Source organism: Ornithodoros turicata, chromosome 1, assembly GCF_037126465.1.
Source record: "Ornithodoros turicata isolate Travis chromosome 1, ASM3712646v1, whole genome shotgun sequence".
Classification (NCBI taxonomy): domain Eukaryota; kingdom Metazoa; phylum Arthropoda; class Arachnida; order Ixodida; family Argasidae; genus Ornithodoros; species Ornithodoros turicata.
Window position 1 is genome coordinate 194,232,880 of NC_088201.1, and position 23,258 is coordinate 194,256,137.

A 23,258-nucleotide genomic window follows, 5' to 3' on the forward strand; every position below is an offset into this window, starting at 1 on the left:
GTTCGAATCACGAAATATGGGGAATCAGCTGGGCAGAACAAGGGTCCGTGCGGAGCGGCTGCCATGAATGAAACTGAGGCACACTGGTTTATTCGTCGTCCTCTTTGGGCTCTTGCCACCGGCCCCGCAGGGGGCATCGGCTTCGGCTGGTGTTTGGTGAGTGGCGCCACCACGGACCCCAGCGCCCAGTACCAAGGTGTTATCCGTACCGTGCCGAGGGGATGAAAGGTGAAGGGTAGAAGCCTTGAACCGTGGCAGTCGGGGTCTTGGTAAAGCCCCGGCTGATGGGTTGTCAAACTCCGGGACCTTCGCGTATGTATGAGTATGAAATACGGGTGACTTTCTTGGAATACTCATGATCAACTTACATGGGTAAATATTCTTCTTCTACTGAGATCGTGGCCGCAAAGCGTCCACGGACCGAAGCCTTAAGGACTGTAACAAAACCGTTCACTTCAAAATACATTGTACTTTCTTCTTCAGATACAGAGAAAGAGAAAAGCACACCACTGGGAAAGATGTCATCCTTTTTCATCGAGAAAGCGGTGGCATCACTGTCCAAGAACATTACTGAAATCAAACGCATCAGATCTGGCGATCTTCTCGTAAAATGCACCAACGAAATAGACTGTGAACGCATTCTAAACACAAATGAGATGATGGGTAAAAAGATTTCAGCTTCCTTGCGCAAAACACTGAACACTTGCAGGGGCGTCATCGCAGTATCAGAACTGATTGACGTGCCTGTGGAAGAAATGCTAGAAAACTTAAAGGACCAGGGTGTTATCGACGTGCGAAAAATTTAAAATCCGTAAGAATGGTAAATATATCACCACGAGGAACACTGTATTGACGTTTGATAAGCCCAACTTACCTGAGAAGTTAAAAGTAGGGTAGATGTGCGGCCATACATACAGAATCCATTGCGCTGTTTCCGCTGCAACAGATGCGGGCATGCTGCTGACGCATGCCGGGGTTCTCCCTGTTGTGCGAGATGTGGTCAGGCAGGCCACGACACAAAGGAATGCAAGGGGGCCGACCGGTGCGTCAATTGCTCCGGTGAACACCCCTCATACTCAAGATCCTGTCCAAAGTGGAAGTAAAGAAAGGGGATTCTACACGTCAAGATCACACAAAACATCAGTTATCCGGAAGCAAGAAAAAATGTATCGTCATACTTCTTTGAGAAATCTTTCACAGCAACAGTCAAAGGAAAACCACAAATGGCCACCAAACACACAGAGACCGAAGCACACACAAGCACACCACCGGACACAGAGGAAAACAGCACCCCACAACTGCAAACTTAGTTGCATTCAGGAAAGCACGTGTAAAAGCGCGCTGGACACGAAGACAGGCAAAGAAAGAATCTTGGGAAAGTTTTCTATCGTCTTTAAATTGTAACACCCCCTCAAAACTTATATGGGACAGGCTAAGGAAAATCAAAGGGGATTACAGAAGTTTCTCTGTCCCATTATTGGAGGTAAATGGCGTAGTTTGTCAGAGTTTGGAAGAGCAGGCCAATGCTCTTGGGGAGCATATGCAACATGTATCCAGCTCAGCTCACTACAGCAGTGACTTTTTGAAAATAAAATCATCGGCTGAGAAACAGACTATTCCAGGCGAAGGCGGTATCCATACAATTCATTCTTTACAATGACTGAGCTACAAAGGGCTCTGTCATCCAGCAAAGTTACAGCACCAGGTCCTGATCGCGTTACCTACTCCATGATCCAGCATTTATCGTCCACATCTTTAGGATCCCTTCTTGAATTCTTTAATCTTGTCTGGCGAGAGGGTTGTCTTCCGTCTGGCTGGAAGGTGGCAACCGTCGTTCCATTACTAAAACCTAGAAAAGACTCGTCAAACCCCTCCAGCTATCGACCCATAGCGTTCACAAGTAGTCTAGGGAAAACTTCTGAGCGCATGGTGAATGATCGCCTGATGTATTTCCTTGAAGCAAATAAATGCCTAGATAAATTCCAGAGTGGCTTCAGAGCTGCGTGCTCGACAACAGATATCCTACTGCGGCTAGAGACTGCCATCAAGGAAGCATTCCTCTGAAGGCAGCACTGTGTGTCCGTATTTTTCGACATCGAAAAGGCTTACGACACTTCCTGGCGGTATGGTATTCTGCAGGATCTGCGCACTCTGTGAATAACCGCACCGCGTGTTTCGCTGCATTGCCAATTTCCTTCAAGGACGCTTATTTCGGGTCCAGGTTGGATCGACACTTTCTCGCCCATTCATACAGGAGAACGGTGTACCGCAAGGATCCGTCCTAAGTGTGACTCTTTTCATTGTAAAGATGAACTCCATAACAAGTGCCATTCCTCCTTCAGTCAGATATTCACTTATGTTGATGACGTTCAAATTTCTTGTTCCTCTTCGAGCGTTGCTAGGTGCGAACGTCAACTCCAACTCACAATAAACAAGTTGGTCAAATGGTCGCACGAAAGTGGTTCTAAGTTTTCTCCAGAAAAGACAGTCTGTGTCTCGTTCTCTAGGGTACGCGGGGTGTTTCCCGAACCAACACTTAAAATGGGCACCCATGCGTAAACGTAACGTAAAGCATGAGCATAAATTCCTTGGGCCGGAAAAAATTTGACCGGAAAATGACTTTCCTTCCTCACCTCAAACACCTCAAGGTAAAGCCATTAAATCTCTAAATCTTCTAAAGGTGCTTTCTCACCGGTCCTGGGGAGCATATCGTGACACACTCAAGAAGATCTATGTCTCCACTGTTCTTTCCAAATTGGATTATGGATGTGCTGTGTACTGTTCAGCACGGCCATCTACACTCAAAATCCTTCGATCCAGTACACCACCAAGGACTGCGTTTAGTTTTCGGAGCTTTCAGAACTTCTCCGATACAAAGTCTCTACATAGAATCAAATCAGTGGTCTTTACAGCAACGTAGGTTTTACCTTGCTGCTTCATATGCACTCAGAATCAGGGGTCACCCCGAGAACCCACCGTATCAATGTGTGAAAGATACACAATTCAGACAGCTTTTCTTCAACAGACCTTCAGCCGTGCCTTCTTTTAGCATTATAATGTCACAAGCAGTCGAACACTATGGCTTTCCAGAATACAACTCTATCATTCTTGAGACAACTAAGAAAATCTCTCCTTGGCAGCCCCCTCCAAATTGCAACATGTCCCTTTCCAGGTACAACAAACGTGATACTGCTAACACCGTACTGCAGCAGGAATTTGAGGTGCTAAAGGATAGCTTTGGCAGCCATGTAGAGTTGTACACTGATGGCTCAAAGACTGTTTCCGGGGTATCGTGCGCTATGGTCACTGGCACAGCTACAAGGTCGCATCGTTTGAAAGCCACTGTGTCTGTTTTCACAGCGGAAATGTACGCCATTATTTTAGCCCTCAACTATATTTTACAAAATCATATAAAATCATCAGTCATATACACAGATTCTTTGAGTTCCTTACATACTATCTGTAGCATTCATTGCACAAAACACCCCATTGTTCATCGTGCAAGGAGCCTAGCAAGCACTATAGCTAACAGGGCTTATCGGTTACTGTTCTGCTGGGTACCCAGCCACGTTGGGATACCCGGAAACGAAAAGGCCGATCGAGCAGGTGTTGCTGCCCTGACATAACGCTGTTCGACATTCAATCGAAAGATCTCAGGCTATGTTTAAAAAGCAGCATTAACGGACACTGGCAAACGTTTCGGGACCAACAGACAAGCAACAAATTACATACTATAAAAGCCAAGAGAGGCCCTCCTCCATCTGCATCCAATCGACTGCATGAGGTGCTATCTTGTCGGCTCCGCTTGGGACACACATACTTAACACATGGATATCTCTTACGGGAAGAAGACCCTCCTGAATGCAACCACTGTGGGGAACAACTCTCAATCCTCCATATCCTCATTCTATGCGCAGCATATGAGCATCTTCGTGAACGTCATTTTGTTTTATTATATATAGAAACTTATTACCACTCCACCCGGCGTTTTTGGTGGGCGATGAAAGTATCATACCTTTTGACAATATCTATATGTCTTTTAGAGATACCGGGTTTTTAAAGGATCTGTGATTTTAATTACTAACCCAGCACTTAACACTGTTTTAATAAATACACAAATTTTACCCAGATAAAACTTACACTAGTATTTGGCTCATTATGGCCTTAGTAGCTAATGCGCCAGAAAAACCTAAATCAAATCAAATCTTGCCAGCGAGGGCGCTACAAATTCACAAGAAGACTGCTGATATGTGTGAATTATCATTGTATGCGCAAATTTCAGAGCTGCCGCTACTGTCCCGAGAGGAACCCTTCTTTAAGGGCGCATGCTATACACTCGGTTTGTATGATTACTACCATTTTGAAGAGGGTATCGGAGGCATCAAATTTCCATCAACGTTCCGCTAGCCTCGTTGCGACTCAAGCTAAGTCCGGAAAGCATCGCCGCTAGTCATATAGCCGTTTCTAAGCACACAGCTATCAGTTTCTCGATCGTCCTTTACCCCATGACTGTAGCGCACAAATATACATGGTGGGTATTTCTAGAATGGTTTTGCGCAAAAAAAGGAGATACCTGTAAGGAACAAATGCCGACGCGGAGTAAAAAAAAAAAAAAAAAAGAAAATGACGTGCAAACAATACAATGACATAACAACTCCCGTGTTATCCCTGGAAGGTGAGTCGATTTCGGATACCATAATAAAACAGTGGCTCTTTTGTCAGCAATTCCTTTTACGGTTTACTATAAAGGCTTTTCGAATTGAGGAAATAAACTGCTGTCTTTTATTTCTGATTGATTTCCACAGTATATTAGGACAATATATTGACAATGTTTTATGATACAAGGACGTGCTTGCCTTCATGTGTGCGAACACGGCTGCATATAGGTCGCGTTCGCAACCCCGCGAACGCACCGCTTAGCTTTGCATTATACGGACGGGAGCCTCCCTCAGTAAGATATGTTCCTGCCTGAACGTTGTGCTCTTGCTCGATCGCTCAGCGGTGCCTAAGGAGCTAAAACTGCCAAATGTTTCTGTTTAACTGCTGCAGATGATGGACACTTCCTACAGAGCCATTGACAGCGCACTTGGAGAAGCTGAAAAGGTGTGTCTGTGTAATTCTGCACGCATATATTGCATAGGGTTTCTGGTTGTCACTAACACTTTATTATTGCAGATAGCACGGGACAGTGACCAGTGTAAAGAACAGCTCAGCGAAGTATAAGAATATTATTATTACTATTATTATTACTACTACTACAACAATGAGCCCATTTCACTTGGTCGAGGCGAAAACGACGACAGGATAAAGCAATAATCGCAACATGGATAGAAGTCTCTTCTCAACGCATTTTTTCTCATATCTAGTCATTAGGTAGTCATAACGTGACTGAGCATTAAACAGACATCATTTTCCGGTTAAAGAATAGAGACGAACAGTGCAAGATTTCCCCACCTTTAAAAGTGCACAGGAATCATCGCAATCGGAAACAACACCTGCGCTGATTAAAATCCCAGAGTCAACAAAGCGTGAATATTCCACAGCAGCTACGAGGTATATGCTTTTTTTTTTATTTATGCTTGTTACGCTACATCACTTGCGGCATAGAGTAGCGGGGGTACAAAAACAAGCAAATGAACATGAACATAACATTACAGCAATCACAGCAATATAAAACGCGTCAAAACTGAGAAAACCAAAATAAAACTGATACCCTTCACTGCCGAACACAGTTTTCATTAGCCCAATCAGTACTCTTTGCATTAGTAAAAGTAAAAATATGTCTTTTGTATGTGTATGAACGAGGAGAGTCTGTGAGCTTTCCTCTACACTGTAATTCCAGTCGTATATAGTTTTCGGAAAAAATGAATGCTTAAAAGCGTCTGTTTTACAATGATAGGGCCTCAACTTCCTGTGGTGGTCTAATCTTGGTGAGATCAATGCAGGAGGGCTCAGATACAAATCCTTAGAAATACCAGTCCTGTCATTTACGATATCACCCAAAAACTTAAGTCGCAGTTGCCTTCTTCTCAGTGATAAGGTATCCCACCCCAACTTTGCCTTTAATTCAGTCACACTATTTCGGGCACCCATACAGTTGAATACCATTCTTGCAGCTATGTTTTGGACCCTTTCAAGTTTTTGAATCAATGTAACTTCGTGAGGATCCCATACTGTACAGGAGTATTCTAAAATCGGCCTGATCATTGTAGTATAAGAATCGCTTTTAGCCTTGAAATTAGCCTGCCTGATGTTGCGATAAACAAAATGAAGCATTTTTATAGCTTTTGCAGAAACATAGCCTACATGCGAGTTCCATTTGAGGTCATCTCTAAAAATAACACCTAAATACTTATACTCCGAAACTATTGCTAGGTTGGAAGAGCACAACTTATAACAGAACGGAATCTTACTCTTTTTTCTTGTAACATTTCTTGCTTTGCATTTGTTTATGTTTAACTTCATACCCCACTTCTCGCACCAAAACAATGCCATTTATGTCATCTTGAAGTATTTGCGCATCCGAAGCAGTTTTAATTTCCCTATATAATACGCAGTCATCAGCAAATAACCTAATTTTGGAATTAACAGAGAATGCAATATCATTAATAAAAATTAAAAATAGTAAAGGTCTCAGAACTGAACCCTGTGGGACTCCTGAGCGCACATGACACTTCGAAGACTTTTGGCCTTGGATTACTACGCATTGTACTCTGTCTTAGCCCTTAAGCCACAGGAAAACGTCTCTATCAATACCTAAATAAGAAAGTTTGTGCAATATATAAGCGTGCGATACCATATCGAATGCTTTCTTAAAGTAAAAAAAAAAACATCCGATTGAACAGAGTTATCATAGGACGAAACTAAGTCATGGTAAAATTCTGTTAGTTGCGTGGTACATGAGTAAGCTTGTCGAAAACCATGCTGAGCTTTAAAAAAATAATCGTGATCACTAAAATGCTTGATAATACTCGAAAAAATTATATGTTCAATTATCTTGGAGGACACAGATAGAAGAGAAACTGGACGATAGTTAGCAACATCATGTCTGATGCCAGCCTTAAAAATAGGGACAACATTTGCTAATTTCCATTCACTGGGCATAGCATGGTCACGCAAAGACTTACTATACAAAATGACAAGATATGATGCAATTACGCTCGCACAACGTTTCATAATGACTGGCGATATCTCATCAGGTCCCACTGCTTTTTTAACATCAATATTTTCTAACAGATGCAGTATTCCCTCGTAGCTAAAAGACACTTGTACCATCGAATCGGTAATATTTTCAGTGGTCTCTGGGAGAACGGTTGGGTTACATGATTGAAACACAGATGATTACATGATGCTGTACCCAGAGAGTCGAACCGAAACGTATATCGGTTCGCTTTGGGTTTAGGTTCGATGACAATGATTCCGTTCTGGTTCAGCTTCGGAAGGCAACTATAATGGTTCGAACGGGTTTTTTTTAACCTTTGGGTTCAGGAACCTGTTCGGGGGCCACGGGTGGGAATGAAGCACAACAGGTAGGTTAAAGCGCACTTCCATTTTTGTGGTACGTGCTTCAAGTTGACAAGAAGGCGGTCGTTCATGATTGTGAAAGATTGAAACACTGGATTAGTAGTGGTTACGATAACCCATAAGCATGAATTACAGGGTTGGGTTGAGAGCCCCAGCATGTAACTCACGTCGCGGTAGTTCACTAATCGACCGGGTTGTTCGCAGATTATCGGCAGGAATATAACAGTCAACCAGGGGCCCTATCCTGGTCAAAGTAATCTACCTCGGTTACTTGAAATTTCTTCTCTCATTGGTGCACAATCGAAAAAGGCGTGAATATTAAAAGTGGTTGACACCTTCTATCAACCAATCGCCCCACGTGTTATTTTGGAAAGCGACCCACCTTATCGTAGTTTCCTCCTGAGAATCCGAAGGCCACACCTGTGATCTGCCCGCCCTGCCTTGTTGCTTCGGTGCTTAGGTGTCGGAAACAGACAACTCTACCGGCGTAAAACTGAATTTCGTGGAAAATGCGCGGAAAAGCACGCTCGTAATTTCCTTTTTTGCTGTTTGTCATTTTTCTTGACATACAGTTGTGCAAGACGGCAATGTTTATGTGACACCGTGATTGTACTTTGCATTTATAATCCGGTATGTGCCCGTGAGATGGCTCTGATGGCAGGCAACAAAACGATGAAAGCGCGAAGGATCATTGCAAAGGGTCGAACGGACAGTGTGGCGCGAGCCGTGAATGCGTTTATGAGAAATCGGTTCGTGCTTTAAATCTTTAGCTTTATTTATGAGCTTTTCTTTATATTTTTCTGTGTGTTCGTGTGCTCGATATGCGAAATGATAATTCGCATTTCAATATGCTTCTTTTCTCGTGAGCTGTGGGGGTAGTAATGATACCGCAAATGAGCGTTGATAGTTTTACTCAACAAACAGTGAACTTTGATCGATGAGTTTTTTGCGTGCACACCGCTACGTTGCAATAACATTGATTGTACGACGTACGGCTCGGACGACGCTTCGAAAAGCACGCCACTTTCACGCATACGATGCCGCGATCGGCGCAGAGAAACGGTGTTACGCGGTGCTTTTCTATCATTATCAAACAAAAACGAAGAAAGATAGCAATTTTTTGTTGTGACGAGCACATACAGACTTTATACAACACAATAAACGGAAATGCACATGCGGACCCATCACGAAACCCATCGCCGCTCAAAGTAATCGACCCTCTTTCGCTACATTACTTTTCAGCTTTGAAACTAATCTTTTACGTCATTGTTACGTCAAAATGACGTAGGGTCACGGTCCGAGATTAGGGCCGAGAGGCTGCGAAGGAAAACTAGGTATAAATTTCAATTGAAACGGGCGGGATTTATGGGCGGAGTATTTCGTGGCAGACCCGCCCTACAGCTTGTGACGTAAAGTAATCGAGGTCGATTACTTTTGACGAGGATAGGGCCCCAAGACTGCTGCATTAGTTTAAGTCATTTAAGTGAAATTATTGATTACGAGTCAGCAGACGGCAATACACGTTTAGCAGCGAACGGCGCATCATCGTAGTTGGATTGACTCATTTTAGCTCCCAACTCAGCTCCATTGACTCATTTTAGGGGTTTTAGCGTTTTTCATTACGTTGGATTGGAACGGCGTGATTATGTGTCCGAGGGCTTTATATAAAAGGCGCGTTATCGTGTTAACACTAGTGAGCGGATTTTTAGCCAGTTACATGTGGCGCTTTTTCCTGCATAGCAAGCCGTGTCGCCAATCGTCGCCGTGTATGATATCAGTTTGTTTCCCGATAAGCGGAGAAAGGGGGTGTCGTAGTCGAGCGGGTAGAAAGGCGACCGTCTCCAAGAACGAGAGAACGTTTAATGGTCAAAGCCACGCGCTCAGCTCGCACATACAAGCGACGACCATGTCCCAACCTTGTCGTCGTCTTTATATTACACCTCCCCTTTTTAAACAGCACACCACAAAACATATTTACACGAACTTACGAACAGTCCCCATGCCCGTAACGTTCTGGTTTTTTCTCCACTCGCCCTGATCTGGTTTGGGTCACTGACTGTCCGCTGTTTTGTCCCCTTGTCACTGCCGGTTGTCCTGACGTTCTTTCGGCATGTATGGAGGCATCTCCCGTGGGAGTTGTCTCCTGCAGGTGTGTTCGGGTCCGTCTTGCTAGGCCAGTTTCGGTCCTGACCATGTACGATCTTGGTGTATCCGCATGTCCGATCACGGTGCCGTGCGCAGCAGCGCCAGCTAGGATGCGAACCGCTGTTCCTGGTTTTAGTTGAGGTCGCTCCGTTGCGCGATGTCGGCTATCGTACCCCTGCGCCTGGGAGCGTTGGAGCTTCTTGTACCGCCTCCGGTACTTTCGAACCTGGGGCCATGGTGGAACAAGTGAAGCTGGATTGACTGGAACGTTGGTCTTGAGACGTCGACCCATGAGGAGCTCTGCCGGAGAGTAGCCACATGCCCCTGGTGTACTCCGATGCGCCAGGAGCGCTCTGTCAATATCTGGAGCTTTGGACAGGAGAGCCTTAGTCGTTTGTACTGTGCGTTCCGCCTGTCCGTTACTTTGCGGAAAGTGTGGACTTGACGTCACAGGTTTGGCCCCTGGGTGACCAAGAACCGTAGGAATTCCGCCGAAGTAAACTGCGGGCCGTTGTCCGAACGGACGATATCTGGAATTCCATAGCGTGCGAACATTGGTGCCAATTCAGAGATGACGTCGGCTGTCGTGGTAGTCTTCAGCCTGACAACCTCGAAAAACTTCGAGAAATAGTTTACTACTACCAGGTAATTTTTACATTTGGCGTTGAAAATGTCCATCCCTATCACTTGCCACGGACGCTCTGGGAGAGGGGTCTGCAGCAGCGGCTCCGTCCCAGGTGCCCTGTGTGATTGGCAGGTCGGACACCTCTGGATGTAGTCCTGCAGGTGATTGCTGATGCCAGGCCACCATGTCGATTCACGGGCCCTTGCTCTGCACCTGGTTATTCCCTGGTGTCCCGTGTGCAAACGCTCAAGAACTTCGTTTCTGAGGACTGGTGGTACGACTAAGCGGGAGCCTCGAAGCAGAAGTCCCCGTACCACCGAAAGTTCGTCAGCCACGCTGACGTATTTCCGTACGTCTTCTGGAAGAGTACTGACCTCTGGCCACTGTGTCTCACAGTACTCCATGACTTGATGAAGGGTCGCATCTTTCTTCAGGGCGTCCCCTATGCGTGACAGCATGGTGTGAGAAGCAGGTAAAAACTCGACGGTGAGGATTTCGTATTCTGCCACTACAGACTCCAAGTTGCCGCAAACGTCGTCGGTGCGCGAAAGTGGATTTCTTGACAGGACATCCGCTGTGTATAGCTGCTTCCCCGGTACGAACGTCACAGAGAAGTCGTATTCCAGAGTCCGCATACGCAAACGTTGTAGGCGCGGAGTGAGGTCGTCGAGCCTCTTGGTGTTAAAGATTTGCACGAGGGGTTTGTGGTCAGACTCCACTTGAAAGCGAAGGCCCAGGACGTACATACGAAACTTTTCGCATGTCCACGTCACCCCAAGAGCTTCTTTCTCTACCTGTGCATACCGTTGCTCAGTCGGAGTCAGGAGCCTCGACGCATACGCAACTGGATGACGTCGACCGTCAGTTTCCTCCTGGAGCAGCACCGCTCCGAGGCCGTAGGACGACGCGTCCACGGACAAGGTGTGTGGTCGCAACGGAGAGTAGTACGCCAGAACGGGACTGGTTGTGAGTTCCTTCTTGATCTGTTGGAACGATTGCTCGTGCTGTGGACCCCAGTACCAAGCGGCATCCGAAGAAAGGAGTTCACGAAGTACTTTCGTCTTTTCGGCCAACCCCGGAAGGAACTTCATCAAGTGCGTAAGCATCCCGAAGAACGACCGTAGCTCAGAAGCAGACTCAGGTGCTCGCATCTTGCGTATGGCTTCAGTCTTCTCAAGGTCAACATAGATCCCCCGTTCGTCCAGAACGTGACCCAGAAAGTGTATCCTGGTCCTACTGAACTGGCATTTCTCCTCGTTGAGGGTGATGCCCCCGTCTGAGAGTTTACGCAACGCTGCATGGAGACGCCTGTCATGTTGTTCTTGATTTTTCCCGTAGATCAAGACATCATCCATATGGCACACAGTACCGTCGAGGTCTTGAAGTATCCGTGACATCTCTCGTTGGAAAAATTCCGGGGCAGTCGCGATACCAAATGGCAGACGAAGAAACTGGTATCTTCCGAACGGGGTGATGAAGGTGGTCAGTTCGCGACTTTCTCGTGATAGGGGGGCTTGCCAATATCCAGCATTGGCGTCGAGCTTGCTGAACACCTTAGCTTCCGTGATTTTGCTGAGGTTCTCTTCTACCGTCGGCATGATCACGCGCTCACGGACGACTTGCTTGTTGAGCTCGCCGAAATCAACACAGATGCGTAGCTTGCCGTTCTTTTTCCTTACAACTACCCCCGGTGCGCACCATTCCGTGGCATGCTCTACCTTTTGAATTACGCCCAGCTCTTCCATTCGGTGTATTTCGGCTTGTACACTTGGTAGCAATGGAAGTGCTACACGTCTTGGATAGGTTACTCCATTAGGCCTCGGTCCCGGAACAAGGTGAATGCTGTATGTTGCCTTCAGCAGTCCTAGGCCTCCAAAGAGCTCGGGGTACATTGACGCAATGCAGTCGCGTCCGTGATCGTGTCCGATTTCGAGAAGTTGAGGGAGAACCTCTAAGGCCTTGATGGCTGGTCGACCTAGCAGAGCGTGTTGTAAGCCGTCGACGATGAAGACTTCCTGGTTGGTCGTCTGGCCGTTCCCGCTCATGTCGACGTGTACTTGACCCAGAGTGTTTATCAGGGACTTGCCGGGGCCGTAGAGCCTCTTTGTAGGACGTGTCGCAGAGCGTCGCGTCTCTGGATACAGGGCTGACTCTGGCACGGCAGTGACATCTGCTCCGGTGTCAACCTTAAACTTGATTGGTCTGCCGTTGACAAGGACCGTAATAAACCAGGCGTCTGACGATGAGAGATGCTGTAGACCATCGAGGAATACCTCATCGAGCGCTCTCCGCGATTGCTTGGGCCGGCGACCACGCCGTCCGCGACCGGATGCTGGCTTCGGCGCCGGTGTAGTCTGGCAGACTGACGCAAAATGGCCCAGTTTCCTAAGTGGCTACAGACTTTCCCCTGTGCGGGGCATTCTATCCTCGGGTGGAATCGCATCGACCCACACCATTTGCAGGGATCGGACTTTGGCTGTGCCGGTCGTTGAGCTGGACGGCGGGCTTCAGACTGCCGTCCCTCGTGTGAAGCTGGCCTGCCAGAAGTGATGACGTCTAGCGTGGTATTCGACGTCGGTGCCTGCGATGGCGGTTCGTTCCCGTGAAGAAGATTCTGCTGGCCCTTCACAGCCTCAGAGTTTCGGGCCATTGTCACCGCTTTCTCCAGTGTGAGTTGGGAATCCAATTGTAGCCGTTCACTCAGACGACTGTCCCGGAGGCCAACAACCAGCTTGTCTCGAATAAGTTCTTCTTTGAGCGAAGCAAACTCGCAGAACTCTGCTAGCCGGTGTAGCTCCTTAACGAATTCTTCCACAGTTTCGTGTTCCAACTGAGAGCGCAGGTTGAAGTGCGCGCGCTCGTAGATCACGTTCCGGCTTGGAACTAAGTACTTGTCGAAGGCTGACTTGAGCTTGTCGTAGTCGTTGGCTACTTCGTCCGTTAGTCGCATGGAAACGAGGACGTCTTCTGCCCAGGTCCCCATAGCGTACAGGAACGTGTTCACCTGTGTCGAGCTGTCCTGTTTCTGCAGGCCCGATATGATCCGGTACAGCTCCCATCTCGTCACCCAGCGCTTCCACCCCTCCGGTTGTCGAAAATCGAACTTGTCCGGAAGTTCTACCGCGAACGGGTTGAACGCAGGTGGCGCAGGCGCAGGCGTAGCCGTAGGTTCGCCAGCCGCTGTTGCTAAGTCTTGGGTGGACATTCCGAAGTACGTGAACTGGGCTGTTCCACTAACGTGTGATCGCTGCCAGCATGTCGTAGTCGAGCGGGTAGAAAGGCGACCGTCTCCAAGAATGAGAGAACGTTTAATGATCAAAGCCACGCGCTCAGCTCGCACATACAAGCGACGGCCATGTCCCAACCTTGTCGTCGTCTTTATATTACAGGGGGTGCTCATCTTTTTTACTTAACGACTTTGCGTCCAGTCGAAAGATAAAACAATACGATTCTGAAGGTTGGTTGGCCTGGAACGATACCCATGATAGTGCCTAAAAATCCGCTCCCTATTCATGACTGACAGCCGCAGTGCTACCGTAGAGTGTGGTATCTGTGGAACAAAGGTGGAGCATGGACAAGAGCAAGTGTAAACAGAGTTGGACCCATTGGCAATTCTTAAATACGATATCAGTAAGGTTGTTTTAACCTCTTTTATTTCAAATGCACAAAGAAAACCAACTCTGATATGTTCCTTTCGTTCTGGCTGGCATGAGGGCCGTTAGCCGTTGACTTTGTACATGAGTTATATAAGCTCACATGAGCGCTTATATGAGCGCGCTAGCGTCAGCGATGGGTTCTGCAGTTAGGGTGGACACCCTATATAGAGGTTATTCAAAATTAAGCTTTCACTAGCACTTTATAAATAGGCGAACAAAAGAAAACTGGTGCTATTTTTTCTCCTGCTTGAGTAAGAAACAGGAGCTACATAATTAGAAGAACCTGTTTCTTACACAAGTAGCGTAAAGTTGTCATCCGGTTTCCTGTCATCGGTGTGTTTGCGTAGCGCTCGTGAAAGCTTAATTTTGAACACCCTGTAGATGAGGCTAATTAGTACGTGATATATTATACAATATGTCACTCCATGAATGCTACATAAGACTGTCGTTTATCCCTAATACTTATATATATATATATATATATATATATATAAAGTAAAAAATAGCCGAAGCTCTGTAGCTGCAAGTTGAGCATATGTTTACAATTTGATCGTGCACTCCCAGCCAAGGACAGCTGTTTCGCTCTACCTGGAGCTCGTCAGCCTGGCGTAGGGAAGTGACACGATCTTGGGTGGGCGCTTACAGTGCGTCTCGGCGAGACGTCAATGTTCCACGGTGACGGCGCCACCTGTGGAGGCCGCCACATGCCACAGCGGCCTCCACAGGTGGCGCCTGGGAGTGCACGATCAAATTGTAAACATATATATATATATATATATAAGTTGCAAAAAAAAGACGCGGAAGCATATTTTAGGGAAGTTACAAACACTAGCTTATTACATAGGGAGACGTAAAAAGTAAAATGGGCAAGGGGTCGACGTTTTGACAGTGGCACTGCCGAAACGTCGACCCCTTGCCCATTTTACTTTTTTGAGCACTCCTCAATGCCACAGTGCAAGCCAGTGAATCACTAGCTTGCATTGTGGCACTGAGGAGTGCTCAGTCACCCTCCCAGGTGTATATCGCTCGCTGAGTGACCCCTGGTTTGCTAATTCCGAACGATGCGCAGCTATAGATAGATATAGATATATTTGTAAGTCAAACGTCGTCAGCTAAGTCAAAAACTAATTTATTTAATGGACAATTTAACACATAGATTAAAATAAGAATGCTCGATTGTCGAAACGTCGACCATTCTTTTTCTAATCTATGTGTTAATTTGCCCATTAAATAGATTAGTTTTTGTTAACGTTCCTGTAACCTGTAGTTCATGCCTTATTTCACTTTTATTCAACTTCGTAGCCGTCTGATATATTAACCTATTTGTCCTATATGTATATATATATATATAGGGTGTCCACGCTAAGTGTGAATAGATTTTTTAAAAATATATATAACACTTTTTCCAAGATGAAATGAATGGCAATGTCTTAATTAACTTTCATTTATTAACTTTTTAATTATAAAAGCTACAAAGTTGTCCCAATGAGAACATCTGTTCCTTTCGGTCACCTGATATCGTAGCCGTTTTCAGAAAAAAAATCCGTTCGATAGATCGCTCGCAAAAAATTCGTGAAGGAACGCCATTTTTTTCTTTATTTTGTTCATTGCGCTTCTTAGAAGTCGCGTCTTTCTTTCACCCCCAATGTGAGAGGGAGAAAGAGCACACTATCGCCTCTCGCGTCCTGGAAAAAGATTAAAAGGAAACAGAAAATGCAACCCAAGATAAGGCCAGTTCCGATAGAGTCACCCGATACATTTGTTTTTGTTTTGTTTCCCCAAGTTAAAGCTCATCTTCGACGCATGAGGCGGCACTGTGGTCCTTCCCCCTCTCCCGTTGGGGATGAAGGAAATACGCGTCTTCTAAGAAGCGCAATGAACAAAATAAAGAAAAAAAATGGCGTTCCTTCATGAATTTTTTGCGGGCGATCTATCGAACGGATTTTTGTTCTGAAAACGGCTACGATATCAGGTGACCGAAAGGAACAGATGTTCCCATTGGGACAACTTTGTAGCTTTTATAATTAAAAAGTTAATTAATGAAAGTTAATTAAGACATTGCCTTTGGACTTTGCTAATGCCCTGCTAGGGAGTGCCCTTTAGCATATGCTATATTGCAATTGATTTCATCTTGGAAAAAGTGTTATATATATTTTTAAAACATCTGTTCACACTTAGCGTGGACACTCTGTGTATATATATATATAGATATTCAATAAGGATCAGAAGTGGAGACAGTGCTTCTACAGGACAAGGAATAAAAGGAAGGAACTTTATTAAAAACTAAGGTATTCGACGTTTCGACAGCAGCGCTTTCTTCAACAGGAATGGGATATTATGGTGACGCAAGACAATTCCAAAGAATGAGAGGGGAACATGTACAAGGGGAGAGGGCAGCACACGTGCTTTGTCAAACAAAGGTAAAAGGGTACAATGCATCACAGGCAGTCATATTCTTCCCCGGAGGGCAATGATTTCCTGGCGTGACCAACCGGGGTGTCTGAAAGAGCTACCAAAGAGTGTATGTATTCTGAGGGAATTAGGAATTTATGTTGCGAACAGATGACAGGACGCCGGGGTCCTCGTTAATCTGGCTTTTCAATTTGTAAATCAGGAATGATTCTCTTTGTTCTCTAAGGCGTTGGGATGGAAAACCCGATTGCAGAACGAAAATGGCTATGTCATTAATTGAATGGCCGGGTTTACTAAAATGTCGAGACACTGACAGATTAGGTTTCTTTGATACGTCGGACCTGTGGTTGTTGAATCGGATTCTGAAGGATGTAGCTGTTTGACCGATATAATGGGGCTTGCACTCATTACATTGAAGGAGATAAACAACGTTAGAAGAGTTACAGTTAAATAGACCATTAATTTTTGTGCTATAGTTCGAATTTGTGCTTTCTACTATCGTAGCAGTTTGCATTAGTTTACAGATCTGGCATCTGCGTCCGTTGCATGGTTGACAACCGTTGTGTTCCGACAGCTTGTTCAACTTGGCGTTTACAAATCTATCTTGGATGTTCCTTGCTCGGCAATAAGTAACGCGGGGTGGCTCCGGAAACACCTGACTCATACGATCAGACTGGGTGAGGGTTGCATAGTGCCGTTGAAGTATGCGGTTTACATCCGGGGCATAACCGTTGAAGCTAATAGTCAGGTTTACTGAAGAATTCTTATCGGTTCTTACCATTCCTGTTGAAGACAGCGCTGCTGTCGAAACGTCGAATACCCCCTCTTAGTTTTTAATAAAGTTCCTCTTTTATTCCTTGTCCTGTAGAAGCACTGTCTTCACTTCTGATCCTTATTGAATATCTTTATTTTTCGTTGTCAACCGCATTCGTTTATTTCAACTTATATATATACATATAATTAATTGAAGAAAATTAGCAGAGGCTCTTTGGCTGCACGTTGAACATATGTTTATAAGTCCCAAACGTCGCCACACCAGCATTGGACAGCTGTTTCGGCCTTATTGGGCCTTCATCAACAATGTGTAGGTGGGCGACGTTTGAGCGAGTGGCGTCGGAAGGTCACGTGGAACGTGATGTCCTCCCGTCAGGGTGAGAAATTCACCTCTGAAAGCCCAGTGCGAAGCCAGTAAAGTATTAATTGAAGAAAATTAGCAGATCCTCATTGGCTGCACGTTGAACATATGTTTATAAGTCCCAAACGTCGCCACACCAGCATTGGACAGCTGTTTCGGCCTTATTGGGCCTTCATCAGCAATGCGTAGGTGGGCGACGTTTGAGCGAGTGGCGTCGGAAGGTCACGTGGAACGTGATGTCCTCCCGTAAGGGTGAGAAACTCACCTCTGAAAGCCCAGTGCGAAGCCAGTAAAGTATTAATTGAAGAAAATTAGCATAGGCTCTTTGGCTGCACGTTGAACATATGTTTATAAGTCAGAAACGTCGCCACACCAGCATTGGACAGTACCTCACGAACCTTGGGATGGACATTTCACCCAAAAAGTGTGTCGAGCTCCCTTTCACGTACAAAGCTATGGCCAGTTTCCCTCTTTGGCTTGGTGCAAAGAAGCTTGAGCCGGTACGCTTCCACCGCTTCCTTGGCGTGGTAATCGACACGGACTTGCGCTGGGCTCGGCACATTAAACACCTTGAAACTAAAGTGCAGCGATGACTCCTCGCAATTCAACATCTTTCTGGCCCAGGATGGGCGGCATTGGTGAGGGCGACTGTGCATTACAGCCTTCCTATTCTGCACAAGATATCAACAACATCATTAAATACCCTTCGGTTCCTGCTTGCTCGAAGCCTTCGTCGGTACCTCGGAGTTCCAAGAATGGCTGAAACACGGCAGGTACTGGCTGAAGCTGGTGAACTCCCCATTGAGGTTCTAAGTGAACGTGAAACGGCTCGGCACTTCCTACTTTTGCGTGCTCACATTCCCCGTCACCCGTTCCTCATGAAAATTGGATACCGCCCTGGAAGCGACTTCTATCGAGTAGCGCAGAGGACACGCCAGACTCTCACTGGCTTCAGAGCTAAGGACATTATACCGCCGGAAGCCCCCTGGTCTCTGCCGGTACCGCCGACTTTTGTACGCCTTCCAAACCGTCTTGAAAGAAGAGATCAGGTGCCCCCTCAAGTCCTCTGAGCCCATTTTCATGCTCTGGTACACGAGAATTTTTCTACGTTGACGGCAGCATATACGTATGGCGCATCCCGAAACAACAAGTCCGTCTCAGCATTCGTCATACCATCCGAAGGCGTAGTGCACGGACGACACTTTTCACATCCAACCTCCTCCACAGCAGCGGAACTCTATGCCATACTTTTCTTTCTACAACGCATCGCTGATTTTACACCGCGGGAATGGGCAGTCTTCACAGACTCTAAATCTGCACTTCGGCTGTATATTGAAACAACCCATTCTCGTTTGTACCCTCCGCGTCCCTACCCGTTCTCAAAACTCCCTTCGCGGCACGCTCTTCTCAAAACTAACCATACCGGTTTTTCTCAAAATAACCCTTTCGTATAACTACCCTGCTTATTTCAACCCAACGGTGGTAGTTTGCGCTTTCTGCGTGCGGGTTTTGAATAGGCAATGGAACATAGCTTTTGTTATTTATTTATTTTTCTGCTCATTTTGTTTTTATTGTAACCGCTGTACGACGCATACAAAATTTTCTGAGAAGGGCTACAGACCACAGAATTGCTTCGCTTCGTTTAAAAACTGGAGCATCGTCAGCCTCTCGTTGTTGAGGTCCGATTCGAGTTGCTCCAGCTTTCTGTCTTTATGCACCCATTTTCGATCCCGGGCACGAAGGCTGCCTCCGTGAGATAGTTGCAGCAGGTGGATGCTGTTCAGCGCTTCGTCCTTCTTGATAAGATCGACGAACGAATATATATTTGGGTGCGCTTTGTTGACCCGTGCATTAATTTTTCGATGCCACGCTTCAAGGTGGTTGTTTGTCCTCGGACCACGGTTGCCGTTGTGATTCCACTGATGAACTTCGAAGTTTCCCTCCATCCACGTGCTTTCGAAGTAGTCGATTAGTCGATCGACGTTGGGCTCTCCAGCTTCCTGTCCATCTTGCCGAAGCACTGCCCACGCACGCGGCACCATAGGGGGTGGGAGGAAAGCGAGGGACACCATTTTCCGGACCAGCGACTTGACTGCGGGCACCTCGTGGTACGTGGTTTGCAACGAAAGTCGCTGCACTGCGGCCCACACTCTTTGGGAAAAGTGGAAGTGACATCCACGATGCACGGCGCTTGGGAACACTGTTCTCAATGCTTGGATAAGTCCCTGTTCAAAGTCGGTGAAGAATAGCGTTGGAGTAGGACTAGCGTATCCTGCTGATATGCAAGCGTCTTTCAGAAGAGAAAGTGCGCACGAGTAGATCGCCGTCGACCTTCCGGGCAAAAGGATATAGGCACAGGGAAGAAACCTGCCGCCAACGGACAGGTGGACAGTCAGAAGTTGGTCGAACACTCGGGGAACAACGAAGAATGTTCCGTCTAAAAAAATCTCATGCGCCTGAGCAATTAGCTTCAGGCCCGTGGGGGATGCAAACCCCAGAATCCGTTGGTCGACCGACTGATCTATCACAAGAAAGGGCTGGCCGTCCTCCGTTACTCTGTAGTGGTCAGGCAGGTCAACGTCAGCAGCCGAACTCGGCAGTGGTGGTTGAAGCTTGTTCTTTTCTCGGTATATAGTGTCTTTCAGGCTATTAAACGTAGGAAGCTCCCATAATGCGTCGCGGTCTGCCTGGAAATGAACGAAACAAGCACTCCAATAAGGGCACAGAGTTGCGCGCACTTACGCGGCTTTCGGCACGTGACAAAATAATGAATGAATGAGCACGTGATGAATAAAATGCTCACAGTTTGCGATATCCTGAGAAGCTCGGCATTGTACAGTTCTGGGGCTGCAACATGGGGGCTTTGCCTTGCTTTGTCCTTCAGTACTCCTCGGAACTCATCTTTAAGCGCTGCCGCACTGTCCGCGGGATGGTTGTGCTCGTCTGCAATGCGTGCACACCCACGCATAAAATTTAAATATAACAAATACTACAACGATTTATACCGGCTGGGAGGCCATGCTCTAGAAATTAAGAAGCCGTATCTGCACATTATTTGCAGTTCATTACAATGGACTGGTACTTACGGAGACGTCGTCGCACTTGCTCGCCTTCGGTGATGACGCTAGCTTTGCAATTACCAGTCAGGTACGATGCGCACCGCCACGCTGTGCTTCCGTTTTGGTTCGTCCGTTTCTTATGATACCTATAACCTTTCAAATGTAAGCACGGGTTCTCCTTCTGGGTCTTTAGAATCACAAAGTCCGCCATGGTCCTCCAGTCGACACGTCTACAGCAGCAATGAGTGTTTCAACTTTGAACCTACATGCACATGTTTCGACATGACCCAGATACGGAGTTCTGTGCAGAGCTCCTAGTTGACTTCCACACAGGGGTCAGTACACCCAGGACAACCCGCTTTGAAGAAGGGCCTCTTGATGTAGGTTGAAAAAAGAAAGGGTATTGTGATACGGGTTGTAAGAAGAAGGTTGCTCTGAGTAAGGGTCTTTTGCCACGGGTCGAAAGAAGGAGGTTGTTCTGAGTAAGGGTCTTTTGATGAGGGTCGGAAAAAGAAAGCCGTTTTGAGCACGGATGTTTCAAGGAGGGCGTGCTGAGGCGGGATTTTCGAGAATGGGTAGTTTCGATAACCAGCCGAATTAATTTTCAATAGCTTTTTTGCCGAAAATTTTCAGCCGAAAATTCCGGCATACGAGGCCCATCTGCACCCGTAGTCACAGATGTGTTAATGGCTTACCACACTATCTACGCAGCAGGCCACAGGCTAGTTCTCCAGTGGGGTCCAGCCCATTGTGGTTTCGGTGGGAACGAGCAGGCCGATAGCGATGCAGAAGCAGCATTCTCGTATCGGAAACGGACCAGTATTGTTCTGCTGACAGGAGACCGCCATTCCATTCTGCAACGCCTCGTGACACCCCTGGCTTCCCGCCAGTGGACAACCGACATTCTGCCCCCCCCCCCCTCTCTATGTTGAGCAGAGGTGATCCAACGCTCGCTTTCCGCATCCCACGAAACACCTCTCGTCAAGATGCTGCATTAATCCAGCGAATGCGCCTCGACGTGGCCTTTACAGCTCAGTGGCGTTACCGCTTGAGACAAGTTGACTCTCCCACCTGCTGCCACTGTGGTGCTCTTGAGGATCTGGAGCACATTCTTCTTCATTGCCCCCACTACCAACATTCCTGGAGCGCACTCTCCGAGTCTCTTCGTCAGCTGGACTCTCGCCCCTTCTCCCTATCGAAATTGCTTGGTCCCTGCACTGTAAATTTCAGAACACCTTTTTTGGTGTGTTTGAGGTGTAATTAGGGTGTAACATTGCATATACTCCCCTATTACACCTTCTATGGAAAAAACAGTCACCAGAAGTGGTGTTAATGGGGTGTTAGTGTTTCGAAACACCCTCTTTCCAACGTGTTATCACATTTTGGTGTAAATATGGTGTAAATGAACAACATATATACTAATGAGACTTTTATTTGGGAGATATCCACAGTGGGTGAAACATGTCTTCCAGTTTGACATTTTCTTAAGAAAAGGCAATGAATGGATATGTGGCGAATAACGAATTACCTTCTTGTGCTGCCAGTACCTAATCTTTACGACATGACTTTATCATTAACTAATACCATAAAGTAAAAAATACTTGTCCTGCCCAATGTTTTTGTGGACATTATGTCAGATGTCAGCCCAATACAGTGTGGTAAGCAAGTGCAGTGCATATTCAGAAAAAAAGAATTACGATAAAGGATTGGCAGAGCAAAAAGTTGTGTATTCACAGAACATAGGAAGAGAGCATTTGCATAACGAATACAAGGGTACATACTGCACTAACAAACACGAAACCATGAAGAACTGTATGTTCAAAGTGAACAAAATTTGTACTAATATCTGTATTTATTAATTTTGTTTTTATTACATTATATTTTATTTATTTATATGTATTCATCTGTATCATCCGTGTCATTTATGTATCTGTATCAGTTTGGCTTACAGTACGTTGTTGCTGGAATTAGATTGCTGGGATTCCAAAGCCCAGCCATGGCATCTTCAGACATTCCTCGCAGACGCGTTCGCGGACTTCATTTCGCCGTGTCTCATATACGACACATGCTGCACTCCATTTACACCCTTTCCAGAAGGGTGTACACATTCCACTGGGTGTAGGATTACACCAAAAGGGGAGTCAGTTATGATACCGTTGAAATACACCAATTTGGGTGTAAGGAATACACCTTTTCTGAGGGGTGTAACTTTTCCAAAGGGTGTTGATATACACCAAAATGGGAGTCAGTTATGATACCGCCGAATTACACCAAAAAGGGTGTTTTGAAATTTAGTGTGTGGCCCAATCCAGCACAGCAACGATCTGCGCTCAAAGCTCTTTTGACATTTCTGTACACCATCGGACTTCGATCGTTATTGTGAAGGGGCTAGTTATTTTATTCCCCACTTCCCCACCAGCAATGGAATAGAGTATCGCCTCTGGCGATGAACCTCCCCACTCTCCAAAGTCAAAATAAAGTGGTTGTTGTTCTAACGGCTTTCAGTTATCATCTTTGGTGGTGTTGTTTCTAGACTACAAAAATGCAGGGATTCCTGCAAGGGTAAGACTTTTTTCCGTAAGCAAGACGAGGGCTACGAAGCTAATCAAATAAGACAAAAGTACGAAATACGCAGTTTCCTATGTTCATGCACAACATGCAAAGTTCCGCCCTTAGTTCCGTATCGCTCATTATTTGAACCG

General features: G+C 46.2%; 2 protein-coding genes across 2 annotated transcripts in view; one reads left to right on the forward strand and one right to left on the reverse strand.

Moving 5' to 3' along the window:
• Positions 1–23,258, forward strand: part of LOC135378915 (uncharacterized) — a 385,731-nt gene that overhangs the window by 266,247 nt on the left and 96,226 nt on the right. The window contains exons 14-15 of the mRNA XM_064612080.1: positions 5,050–5,103; positions 5,176–5,217. Coding sequence (XP_064468150.1) covers positions 5,050–5,103; positions 5,176–5,217 — 96 coding nt within the window. The remainder of the gene's footprint in view (positions 1–5,049; positions 5,104–5,175; positions 5,218–23,258) is intronic.
• Positions 19,041–20,889, reverse strand: LOC135374597 (uncharacterized). Its single transcript, XM_064607537.1, has 3 exons — positions 20,584–20,889; positions 20,408–20,440; positions 19,041–19,634 (listed from the first exon to the last, which is right to left on the reverse strand). Exons 1-3 carry the CDS (start codon positions 20,765–20,767, stop codon positions 19,111–19,113), a joined length of 741 nt encoding a protein of 246 aa, XP_064463607.1. The 5' UTR covers positions 20,768–20,889; the 3' UTR covers positions 19,041–19,110.

Bases quoted from the DNA above. Each gene is read 5' to 3' on its own strand.
- LOC135374597 (XM_064607537.1), bottom strand. From the start codon at position 20,767: ATGGCGGACTTTGTGATTCTAAAGACCCAGAAGGAGAACCCGTGCTTA. The intron at 20,441-20,583 runs GTAAGTACCAGT...CACGCATTGCAG, and splicing joins GCAAGTGCGACGACGTCTCC to ACGAGCACAACCATCCCGCG. The intron at 19,635-20,407 runs CGCTTAAAGATG...TGTGGGCCGCAG, and splicing joins TCCCGCGGACAGTGCGGCAG to TGCAGCGACTTTCGTTGCAA.